The sequence below is a fragment of the Populus euphratica genome, unplaced genomic scaffold (genome assembly GCF_000495115.2).
Source record: "Populus euphratica unplaced genomic scaffold, PopEup_1.0 scaffold121.1, whole genome shotgun sequence".
Taxonomy (NCBI): Eukaryota; Viridiplantae; Streptophyta; class Magnoliopsida; order Malpighiales; family Salicaceae; genus Populus; species Populus euphratica.
In genome coordinates this window covers 71,468-84,607 of record NW_011499968.1, presented here as the reverse complement: position 1 = coordinate 84,607, position 13,140 = coordinate 71,468, and the positions used below count along the sequence as shown (strand labels likewise).

Sequence of the window (13,140 nt, the reverse complement as noted above, 5' to 3'; positions counted from 1 at the left end):
ACCAACAATAACAAAAAAAAAAAAAAAAAAAAAAGGATCAAACTTGACAATGACAAATACGAGGTACCTGAGGGACTTGACGAGGGAAACACCTGACAAAACGACAGTGAAAGTCCCTTTTCTTTTGTCAAATTTGTCCGATAAACCAGCTGCGTATTTCGCAAGAGACACTGACAGTTCCTCCTCTGTATCAATCACCTCTACCACCTTGTTATTAGTAGCGTCCATTAACGATGATGATGTTGCTGACCGGATGAAGCTGAAAAAGGGGAATGTACGGAGAGAAGTTGAGAAGGGAGAGATGACGTGGCCATTTTATAGACGTTTGATTGATTTTTTTTGAAGCAGAGGAGGTAGTGTTTGCTATGATGGATGATGGGTTTAGGCGAAGGAGACGTTAAGTTAGGGTTTTGACTTTGTTTATGACGTGGCGTAAACGTGGAGGGAGGGAGGTTCGAGTAGAAGTATGTTGCCAAGGTCCGTGGTTTGCCCATCATTTTCATCTTGCTTTATTTATTTTTGTTTAAGGCTAAGATAACGTGAAAATAAACTTGAATTTTACTCCCAGACAATTTAAATTTGCAATTGAGTCCTTTTACTGGATGCAATTAGCATAAAACTTGAAGAAATAGTGTGTGAAGCACTTGAGCCCCAGCGCCAACTATGCAAAGGCTTAGATTTACAGTTAGGAAGCCGGGCTCAAAGTACGTGCTTTGCACCCTAGTTCAAGGAGCAAGACAAATTAAATTGATATTATTCTAATAATTGAAGGTAATGGACGTTTTAGTTCGAGGAAGGTCCAGGGGATTTCAATGCTGATGGGTGTTCTTAAAATGATTTTAATCATAATGATTTATTTTAGTGTTTTTGATGATTTTACTTCGATGTTAAATCTCATATCAAAAAATAATTTGGAGAATTCATGTTCAAGGGCAGTGTCACAATTAATTGACTTGATTAATGGGATATCTATAACAAAAATATCATCAATATGACGTCAGTTTGTCATGAGCAAATACATCCAAGGATTTTATCATCAACTGGAATGCCCGTATCCAACAAGAGATTGCAAGAAATTTCTCAAGAAATGGATCTTGTTATATATGAAAATGTGTCTAAGTTATTCAATCAGCATTTCAAAACCAAAAGACAGATGCAAGGATGATATAGCAACTCATTCGATGGTTTAGGCACACTCTGTGTATACAGAAAGCAGCCTAACCAAAATTCTGACGAGTACATACATACCTCCTTAAAAAACCAAGGAGAAAGGAGAAAACCATATAACCTACATAGGAACGAATAAGAACAGGGATTGATATCCTACAGTTTGAAACACAAAGTAAAAAATGTTCTCAAGTGAATCTAGGCAAAATTGCTAAAAAAAGATTTCTTACTGAGAAAGGTTCAGAGTCGGAAACGGGAAGCTGTGCTGGAGAACCAAACTAACCCTTGCTTCTTTTCGAGACCTGCCAGTCCTCTTTCCTATTTGATGTCCCACGTTTGGAACTGGGAAGCAACAATACATGCATCTGTGAGTGGTCTAGATGGGTTTCTTAAAATAAGACCTCTCCACCCCTCCCCTCTCTTTTCAGGGGCAAAAAAAGAGACGGTTTATAATATAGTTCATCTAGCATTACTAGAAAGCAATGGCAATGCTGATCGAATCTCATCTCCCAACTTGATCGTCAGTCTGGAGACTGTATTCCTGAACATTTCACAGGAACTTATCTCCTCGAGGGAAAAGTAGTCGCCTTGCTGCAGTGCATGGAGCTGCCTCTCCAAGTACCTATGAAGACTAGACTCTGTGGTGTTAATGAGACTGAAAGAAGGATTTGTGTGCATAAATTTCGTAATGAGAAATCCAGCTAGGATCTGCTGATCTGTCTTCACAAGCTGTGATATGAAGCAGGGGAACATGATTCTTACGAAAAGTAACAGCACATCTTTCTCTATGTTTACACGTTCATTTGCTCCCTTGCTTGTGATTGTTGATAACTGGGCTTCCTGACTCTGGCGTGAGAAATTCCCAACCACATAGCAGAGATATGAGAAAGTGGTGCCATACGAGGGTTTGGTGATTATATTTGATATAACCCCAGAAGATAGCACGAGCATTAAGACCTCATGGTCCCTGCCAAGCATGCCTGAGATCCCTCCTTGTTTCAGCTCGTCTTCAACTACATTCAAACACTGCAACTGTATTGCTTCATAAGGCAGAAGAAGCATCATTTTTAGAGCCATAAAAGAATCTTTCTCAAGCACAGTGTGACTCAAGCTCCTGGCATCATCTTCATTGAGCAATATTCCATAGGACTTTGATAGGGAACAGTCAATCAGCCTTAGCACATCCTTAAACTTGGACAATGTGATAAGCTTTTTGAAAATTTCCATCCAACAAACATGTAAAGGATGAACCTGATTGGAATTCTCGGGCTTCTCTTTCTCCAAAGCTTCTACTTCCTGAAAGCTCTCCCATCCTTCATCCCAGTCATCATTATTCCAGTCATTTCCTGTTTCTGTTGCTTCTGTGGTATCTACCTCATCTTTTGCAGTTACAAAAAACCCTTCCCACTCTTCTAAAATGCCTATCAAAGCATCAAAATGAGGCTCTGTACTGGAAGATTCACACAATTTCAAGAAGCAAGAGACTGCAGTCTCAACATTAAAGAGATCATCAGGGGTAACTGCTATACTTGGGGATATGGCTGATGCGAGCTGAGATGATCTGAGGGCAACCAATGTACTTGTAAACCTGCTAGAATTATCTGTCTGATCAGGTGACCCCTGATTTGCAGAAGGGTTGCTCTTTTTACCAGTAGAGAGCAACCCATCCCATCCTTCCCATGGTAAAAGATTAGAATTTAGCTCTGTGGAGAAACCCTTAATGCTTCTACCTGTGATGAACTGCATAATCTCTAAAACATATACTCGAACATGGCTTGGGAGCTCCAAATTATCAGAGAATTGGGCCATTCTTTCCCAAACTACATGCCTGACTCTTTGCAAATTCTCCATTTGACCTTCCAACTTACTCAGAGATGATAACAAATGATACAGATTCTGCTGTTCATGGGATCCACCAACCAAGTTTCTTAGAATCAGCTCCAACATATTTACATAGAGATGAGGAAGATCCAGGGATTCATTCTTAGCAGTTGAAGCTGAACTGATGGCGCAGATTGACATTGATTCCAAGAATACTTCTGAAATGGCTCCAAACCCGCAACCAGAATATAACATAGCTCTGCAGAAAATTGGTATCTCAACAGAAAAATCTCCAATTAAACCAGAACTTGCATAACCAATTGCGGTGCCCCAGGCCTGACTTGGTGAAACACTATCCTCCATCACCATCCTCATAAAAACCTTCAGGCAACTTGATAAGAACTCTGGATCAAACCTCAGTGTTCCTACTGAGCTCTCATCTAATGCTATCTCCTGCATTTCTTCTGTCAATTTAAGCCAGAAGTTCAAAATAACGATGATGCAATCCTGCCATGTTGAGTTGTCAGGTATAATCTCATGAGAACTGTGAAGGGGTATAATCACTTTGAAGTATCGCTTCATAATATCTAAAGAATCTGAAGGTGACAAAAGCCTCATATATTTTCTGCAAAAATCATAGGTTTGCTCCAGTTGACTCATAAATTCCTGAAATCTTTCAGCATTTTGAACATCACACTCTTTTCTAACTCTACTTTCCAAAGTAGACAATAAACTCATTGTGTAATGTTTGTAGACATCTTGCCACACTATGAGACCTTCAGGCAGTGAATCAGCATAGATACTGGCCAGTGTTTGCACCATTTTTGCCAAGGCTTCCAAGCTAGATTCATTAACATGTGAAAAGACTTCATTTTTGAAAGACTGCAAATTCAAACCATCTAATCCTGCAACATTCTTGAAGTCTAAGTTCTTGATAAAAGAAACTCTGTGACATTCTTGCTCAAAGACCTTGTACAAACGAGCTGCATCAAGAGCAGACAAATTTGGTGAATTTGGATGTGCTGTTGACGATGATTCTTTGGATTCTCCCAGCCACAAGTAGCAGTCAGAGAGGAGGCCATATATATAAGCAAGGCGTTGCTTGTTGCACCCATCAATTGTAGGGTATATAACCAAGGAAATAGTTTTGATGGTTTCAGAACCAAAGCTAATTATTTCTCCTTTGAAATAGTTTTGATGGTTCCAGAACCAAAGCTAATTATTTCTCCTTTGACCTCTGAAATTTCAGCCTTAACATCATCATCATCAGTCCAAACCTCAGAAACAAGGATGGAATTAAGATACCTTAGTAGCACCTGAAGAACAGAGAAAATATATTATATAAAAAGTTAAAAGATCAGTTGGTTGTCCTCCATATATTCAAAGATAAAAACAGATACAACAACATACCTCAGTGTGATTTAAGCCATAGGCATCGACCAGTCTTAACACATCCTTTATAATGTGCTTCTTTTCGAATTTTACTGATTCAATCAAAGAGAAAATAGCACTCTTAATGTAGTCAAGGTCACCAGACAGAAAACGCCCAGTTTCAACTCCAGGAATGATTTTCTCCAACACTCTAGATTGTTCAGCTACACGTTTTTTTTCTTCCAATTTAAACTTCCATTCCCTCCAAAACGTGGACTGTACATCAATTTTGGTCATTTCATCTGCATTCAACAGGTAAAACAACAGACAGAAGAATTACCTTCATTGCTCTGGAAAGAACATTAAGTGGTATAAAATAGAATCACAGCGAAAGTGTATGCTGGGTAGATTTTTTATGATAAATAACCAATTATGGACAATCACCTGAACTAGGTGGTTTGTGCTTCTCTTTAAACTTCCTCAGCAGCAGCTCTCTCCTCTGAGCCGGACCCTTGCACTCAACTCCAGAGTTATGTAATAAACTGTATGTCATTCCCACATTCATGATACTACAAATTTCTTGGTAATTCTCCCGTATTCTTAGCTGCTCTTCTATTATTTCAACTCCACTAAAGGCATCCACAAGATTCAATAAGATAGAGCATCCCATGATATCATCCTCTTCTGTAACAGGTGGTTCTATGATTGATTTTGCCAGTGAGGCGATAACATTATCTCTGGGAGCATAATCATTTTTTGCCAGCCAGGACAGGATAGTTACCACAGCTTGTGTTTTTATGCTAACGTAATGCTTACCAGGAATAAAGGTAGAAAATTTCTTACCATTATCTGCTTTCTTACTCAATTCAAGCAACCATGGAAGTTGAATAGTGGCAAAAGATACAAGTTTTCCATTTTCCCACAAAAAAGATTCCAGATCAGTTCCACTATCCACACAACAGTTTTTAGTAACAAAAGAAAGTGTGTTTTTAATGTTACTGAAACAAACTTCTCGATCTCCACTGCTTGCTCCTCCATCCAGTTCAGAGTAATCCTTAAGATCAATTGTTTCTTCATAGGCTGGGGGTGAAGTTATAGAGGAACCTTGATCTGAGAAGCTTGTAGGGCTTGTCCCTGTCAAGATTGACAATGTCTCATACTGGCCTTGCATGTCAAGATCTTTCCACGCATGAAGCAACTCGCCAATAGATTCCTCATCACAATGACTCAAAGCAAAACCTAGCAGCTGTTTTCGAGAGCCTATATCAATATTTTCAAGGGCAGGACCCCTGGCTATCGCAGCACATAGATCCCAAACATGACCATGCCCTTTTTTGGCCAGAACAAGACACAGATCAAATGCCAATTGTAGATCACCTGCCACTGCAGCTTCTCTAGCAATAGCTTCCTGAACAGTACATATATCATCTGAAGAGTTCAACCCAAGAAGTTTGGCAACCTCAATGAGTTCATCAACATGTAGATAAGCTCCAGCTTGGCTAGTGATTGCCATTTTGATGATCTCTATAGGATCCTTTATTTGTCTAAATTGCAAAGGAAGTAAAGTCACCCCAAGGTAAGGAAGTTTAACAGTGAGAGCATCAATTAAATCAGCCTCTTTCTGAACATTTCTGCTACTTGGAAATAAATTAAGGCATTCCTTAGCCTTCCAGATCTGAAACAAGTTGCAGAAGCAAAATCAATCAATTTATACAGGAAGACAGCCATTTGAAAAAACAAAACAACGTCATAAACAATGGAAACATTATTGCATATTATAGTGTCGCTAGTTAAAAAAAAAACTAGAGAACCTAAAACACAACAGGTTACAATTACTTATTCCATAAGTGTGTTAAAAGAACCCCAGCCACCTCCCAACCTACTCCATTTCATAAAAAGAAAAAGAAAAAGAAAAAAGAACTGAAGCATTATTTGATAATCCAATATACATAATAATACAATACATCAAGAAAACACCATCATGATACATTATAGGTGATACTTCAAACTTGGCTCTGACATACAACAAAAAGTCCATCAGTTTTAGAACATGTAGTTAAAAAATCTAAATGCACCACAGAGAAAGTGTTTTTCAAGAATTCATGGAGGATTCCACCAACATCTAATTAAAAAACTCCAAAAACACAATTATAATTGTGATTTTTGAGGAATTCATAGAAACTAAAGCAAAACGTTTTTTTTTTCCTGTGACAGACCAAAACATGTGCCTCAAAAGGAAAATGGAACTCAAGTACCAGAAAATAAAATCACCCATTACAAGACAGAACCTGTTTTGAGTCAATCATTTGTAGGGTCTCACACTTTCTTTTTCAAAACTTAGATGCTGGCCAAATAAGGTTATAGTCATCTGCCTGGAAAGAAGATTTTTTCATATGCACAAGACTTATGAGGAATTAAAGTTTCGTGAATTTTATTAATGATGTGTGTCTATTTGAAATACAAGGATTTGATATAAATATTTGGTCACATAAGGATGGGTTAGAAACGGGTTTGTTGAAATTACGGTGGGATGTATTGTGTGACACTGCAATGGTTTTGATTGTTGGTGGGGGGCCTGTGACTGCAATTTGAGTTGGATTTGTGGTGGAGATGACAGGTCTGTGGACAGTCCTTTAGGTTGTGATACAGCAATGGAGTGGATTCTGTAGCATTGGTTCTGGAGAATTTGTGACAGTTAGGATTACTGGTTGTGGTAATTGGATTGTTGCAGTGCAGGTATGTTGGTGGAGATTATGCTGGTCATGATTGAGCTTTGCGGCTGGAATAGCTGGTATTTTTTATTTTTCCAAAAGATAATTGGAGGAAGATGAATGGCACACGAAACAAATCTGACTTTGACCTACAGTTCCTTCCCTTTGATGGATTTAGACTATAGCATCATGGCATAGGTGCTCCAAAAAGATAATCATAACAAGTTAATAGATAGAAAATGCATTTGATGACATATAATGAAATACTAAACCAAAAGACTTTCAAGATTCCACAAATATCTAATTAAAAGTTTTAAACTACAAGAGTGCCTTCAGAACAATTCCTAGTGATACAAAGCATGGCATTCTAAAACCCATATTCAAATTCAGAACATGCAGATATTTAATGGATATTTAAAGAGATGAACAAATCAAATTACTGCCAGGTATCCAAAGCCATAACAGAGCATAACATGCACGAGTGCTTACTTCAGAGCAAGACAAACTCGAAGCTGAGAAAAAGTACTCCCGTGCAGCTTGAATAACAAGATTTTCTGCTTTCTCTGATGCCAAAGCTACTGAACCTGTACCTTTCAGATAATTTCTAGCAAGTGAAAATTTCCCAGCTTTCAGCAGTCCTCTGCAGAATTCCACTAGCATATACTCTGGGTCAAGGAAAGGAAAAGCCTTCTCTCGCAAGCATTGCACATCATGCCACATGTTTGCCCAATCATTATCTGATCGACCTGGCTGTCTGCGAACAAATTTTGACAGTATAAGACGAAGAATCTGTTTAACACCTTTTTCATCTGCATGAGCCTCAAGGAAGAAATTCATTGGCTTGGGAACCTGAAACAAAGAAGTAAAGAGCAAGCTAGAAAGTGAAGATTCCTGAATAGAAGCATATATCTAATGATTCAATTATTTGACATTTGTAATGAATTTCCTGATCAAAAGAAGCATGGACCATAGAAAACAAAAGACAAACCTGGTACAGTGCCAGAAGCCTCCCTGCTTCAATATGACCTTCAGCAAGCTTCAGTCGTTTCTTGAGGTGCTCAATAGAAATACCAACATCTGTTAAGGTGAAATACTATTAATCATCAACAATTCCAATACCAACAATAACCAAAGATGACAAAACTGCACACAAAGTACACATGCTTTGTGTTCATGTATCCTGATATTTCTATACATTTCAGTCTTCAGTAGAATATAGATAGTCATTATAACCAAGACTCTTGATTATACTAGAACAACTTAAAACAAGGGTAAAGTTCCAGATTCAGGAAAATCAATAAAGAAAACTCATGTTATTGAAACTTCAGATTTTAAAAGCAACTCAAACTTGAGAGCAGAGCTTAATTATACTAGAACAGCTTAAAAAAGGGTAAAGTTTCAGATTCAGGAAAATCAATAAAGAAAACTCATGTTATCGAAACTTCAGATTTTAAAAGCAACTCAAACTTGAGAGCAGAGCTCAATTGGAATGATCTGTATCTTCTATGCCAATTCCTATTTCAAGTTTGAAGTCTCATAACTGGCATCTCTCGGCTAAGAAGGATCAGCTCTGCCATGAGCTTATTTAAATGCAGAAACTATTTTCTGTACCATGAGATCTCTCACTAGCTACAGTGAATACATGTTGACTCCAATTTCATTCTTTTTTACAAAATGAAACACCCCCACCCCCACCAAATCCCTCTCTAAGTGCACAAGATGTGTGCACACGTGTGTTGAGACCTATATTATTTAGAAATTTATAAACGAAATAGCAACCAATAAAACCTAATTAATATTTTTTCAATCAAATCTGTACTCCACAGAATGTACCTTGCTTCTGTGGGAGTTTTGACAATAAGGCAGCCATTATACTCCATCTATCTGTAACAGTGCACAAATAAATGCACTGCAATGCACAATCTACAGCTTCAATCTCGTCCTTGAAGAAACCATTAACATGCAATTCCCTGCATCCTTCCTCAATAACCATCAAGCATGTGTCTAGTTTGTTCTCCAATGCAATTTCCTTCAGCCATTTTACCAGAAATGAATCATTTTCATGAACCGAAGGAAAATGGAAATCTGTATCCTGATCTTGTGTATAATAGGTCATGTTGTGAAACCTATTTCTCATAAATGGAATAGCCTTATCATGCAACCTCTTTACCACATTTTCCTCTTTCACTCCCTTAAGCATCATTCTGAATTTTTCGTAATCAGATAACTGTTCCCAGGAGATAAGACTCATATTAGAACATGCGTCAACATCATTTTCATCAGAATAAATTAGCTGGTGCAACAATAAAATATCCTCATGAAACTTCTGTAACTCATAGATGCCTTTGCGGCAAGCCAAATCAATCAAGTCGATGCAGTTGTCAAGCTGGCCACTAAAGCTATCAATATCTCTAGCTCTGTTCTTGTACCACTCAGAGAGTTCACTAGATGACGGCCAAAGATAACCAAGGCACCGCTTGACAATGGGCTCTGTTTGGATCTGGGTACCAATCTCATGATTCTCCGGTAGCCTATTGATAAAGTTAACCATTTCCTCACATTCTACCCAATCTTCTTCCCTAAACTGCTTGACAATGGGCTCCGTTTGGATCTGGGCACCAATCTCATGATTCTCCGGTAGCCCCTTGATAAAGTTAACCATTTCTTCACATTCTACCCAATCTTCTTCCCTAAAAGCAATTCTTGGGGGAGGAGATCTCCCAGGAAGAAGCTGCCCATAGGTTTGAAGAGGAACAGTTTCAGGAATAGCAGCTAATATTTTCAACAGTGAAGGAGATAGTGAATAAGGATGACGCTTGAAGAGGAGGTTTAGGGCCCCAATTTTCCCACTTTCAGCAAGTGTTATGGCAGCTTCACCTACAGGTGTAATACGAAATTTGCGATATTCCTGTACAGAAAACCTGCACAAAGACTACGTCAATACACTATCAGTCAATACAACTAATAATCTGATAGTAAATTCAGGTACATTTATGCTATAATTTCTTTAATCTCATAAGAATTTTCCAGCAATGACAGCAACAACCACAGCAGTATAATAATAACCACAGCATTATAAAGTCATTACACAATCCAGGAATATTTTATGCTGTTTCTCTAATAGCATAAGAATTTCCAGCAATGATATCAATAACAGCAGTGGAATAATTATAAGCATAGCATCTTAAAATCATTATGCTAAAGCTTTTTTGCATGTGAAGGAAAATGAATTAAGAAACCTGAAATTATGTATCAAGAATCAAATCATTTATGTGGGTGCAGCATCTTCAATGATCCAAATTAAATCACAAAATGAAAGGGGGACTTAATGGAGAAATTTGCATGAGATTTTTCTGCATGTAGTTGATATAAACAGCTTCAATATCCATAGAAAGAATAGCAGGTCTTTTTTTTTCCCTACAAAAATCTATATGAACTTGCATGGTATGCAAATGCATCAAGGAATTCAGCCTGTTTCTCAAGTAAAAGTTCATAAAATACATCAAAAATGGTTGTCCAGATCCTGATGAAGCATTGTATTTCTGATAAATACCCGTGAGCCATGAGAGAGAGGGGATTGAGTTCCCAAATAACACAATACCTGCCCATGTTTATCCCCATATAGGTCTCTAGCCTGTCCCTGAATTGTAACAGCTGAAGTCTAGCCATACGAAAATCCCAGATCTGGCTCCCTTCATCAGCTTCTGATTCCGAAAAACAGAACTGATCAGTCACTTGCAGCCCATATGACAGTAGGGCTTTTACCGCATCTTCTGTTGGTCCAACCTTATCAACACATTCAGAAAGCACAAAACTGCGATCCTTGATATTTGACAAAAACATGTTAATACCATCTTTTCCTTGGCTAGAGTTCAACCACTGAGATTTTAAAATGTCATCTCTGTCCAAGCCATGATGATTGGCAAAGTCCAAGGCAGCTTGATATTTGCAGTTACTAATTAAGATATTATACATTTCAGGAACAGATCTCTTTGACAGTGAGATCAAGCTCCAGTGCAACTGGGAAACATCGAGTTGATCACTTCTGCCACCAGTGACCTGCTCTACATTGTACACATTACCTAACTCTCTATGAGGTTTACTCAGAACTTTGCTATCTAAAACAAATATGCGGCCTTGAAACTGCTGTATCCTATCCAGAACAAGCATTGAATATAGATGGTTGTGCTCTTGAAACTTTAAGCCAGTAACAATATCAAGCATGGCCAAAATGCCTCCCTGTTTTGCTAGAGTCATGATGCAGTCAGACCACCAAGTAAAATCCACAATATCATTTAAAAGCTCATTCTGTCCATTTGTTATGTTACTGGTTCCTTGTGAACGTAATTGCTCTTCACAAGAAAAACTCACAAGTGATCGACTTTCTTTATCCATCTTGAAAATGTGCAAGCGTCCTGTTATATCTAAAGTGGCAACAAACTTACCATGTGGTGAAATTAGCACCTTTGGACATGATAGTACGGCATCTTTTGATTTGGAATACAAGCCTTCAAACTGAATAGAAATCAATGGTTCCAAATCTAAGTTTCGACTTCTACACCAAAGAGAAAGAAGACAAGATCCTGAAAAAAAAAAATAGAATATAAAATTCCAAAACTGTCTAATGTAATTTAAATAAAAAAAAAATGTTATTCCAAGCTGCCTGGGGTGGGTATTTAACATATATGATTTCACCATCTACACAGCGAGTTGCATTACAAATTCATGGGCCAAAGTGTCAACTCGGGTATTATTATTTTTGTAATTCTTTTTTTCAAAGTATGCTCCAAAGAGTTTAGGAAAAAAAATGAAGAAACTCCATAAATCCTGTGTGAGGTGTCCCGTGAGGGCTAGACACAGAGATCCAAATCTGAGAGTTAAAGTCCAAATATGCTTAGCAGGACTCAAACATTTGATCTTTCATTGAGAAATGCAAGTCAGGCTACAAACAAGAACAAGCTTTAGTACTTGCATATATAGAAAGTAGTTGGAAATTCAAAGTCAGTGTGATTTGATGAAAAATTATAAGAGACTAAAATTGTTGACAAGCATCCCGTCATTTGAAGGTTAGAAAAACAAGACAGCTTGATATTCAAAATTATTCCCATACGACTCAATAAAAAAAGAAATCCTAGCATTTTCACGTCAACCTCCAAATTACATGTCTAATGTAAATCATATATATCAATTACATAAACCCCTTAACAAATTCAAACTTTCACTTGACTACCACAACAAAAATAACAGAGCACTAAAACATACCAGCAGAATTTTCAACAGACGATTGCGTCATACCAACTGCACTACCAACAACAACAAGCAAGGAACATTCCGAACTATAGTCAAAGCAGAAAACATCCTTTGGAAGCATCCCCAGCGACTTCAACCCACTATTTAAAACAGAAGCACTTGGCTCCTTACTCATCTCAATCAAATGAAGACATCCATCTGCTGTAATAACAACAAATCTACACCTGGAAAACTTTTTCAACCAATTAATCATCCATCAAAATCACATAACTTAACATGTTATTAACATACGATGCAAATCCAACAACACTTACAAACAAGACCGCTGCGCATCATTATCATCAGCATCCTGCGGAATCAATCCTACTATCGACGAACTTGCTCTCAACTGCCGCTTACTAATTCTCATAATCTCTTCCCCATTCACTTTGATCAAATAAACTGTATCACTATCATCTACTACTCCTATGACACCATGAAATTCAGACCACACCCCGCTCGTGAACACACCACCACCTCTACCTGTCAAAAAATCCAAAAAATGAAATAAAAATAAATAAATTTTGGTACTGATTAACTGCATAATTTAATATTTAAGCTTGTAAAATTAAAATTAAATGCCTTACAAGTGAAGGTTGCGTGCGGTTGCCGATAATCATTCTCTTTGGACAAAATCGTAATTTGATTAGCACTGGCTACAGCAACGTAATCACCTCGTGGAGATATAAACAGCGATAGATTTTTCCTAATTTCTGTTGATGATTTTGAATTATAATTCATATAATCACTCAATTTCTCTTTGATTATGGACAAGAAACAG

The 13,140-nt window shown here is 37.6% G+C and overlaps 1 protein-coding gene across 3 annotated transcripts; it reads right to left on the bottom strand.

Moving 5' to 3' along the window:
• Window positions 1-1,076: 1,076 nt before the first annotated feature.
• Window positions 1,077-13,134, bottom strand: LOC105139063 (MAG2-interacting protein 2-like). 3 transcript variants are annotated; one of them, XM_011045366.1, is made up of 12 exons: window positions 12,947-13,134; window positions 12,635-12,842; window positions 12,333-12,544; window positions 10,672-11,653; window positions 9,766-9,991; window positions 8,904-9,654; window positions 8,059-8,147; window positions 7,560-7,919; window positions 4,804-6,034; window positions 4,399-4,661; window positions 4,199-4,304; window positions 1,077-4,151 (listed from the first exon to the last, which is right to left on the bottom strand). In XM_011045366.1, exons 1-12 carry the CDS (start codon window positions 13,098-13,100, stop codon window positions 1,627-1,629), a joined length of 7,107 nt encoding a protein of 2,368 aa, XP_011043668.1. In that variant the 5' UTR covers window positions 13,101-13,134; the 3' UTR covers window positions 1,077-1,626. The 3 variants fall into 3 exon arrangements, with proteins under 3 accessions (XP_011043668.1, XP_011043669.1, XP_011043670.1); XM_011045367.1 differs by having other exon boundaries at window positions 12,635-12,838; window positions 12,947-13,036; XM_011045368.1 differs by lacking the exon at window positions 12,947-13,134 and having other exon boundaries at window positions 12,333-12,552; window positions 12,635-12,726.
• Between the last annotated feature and the right edge of the window lie 6 nt (window positions 13,135-13,140).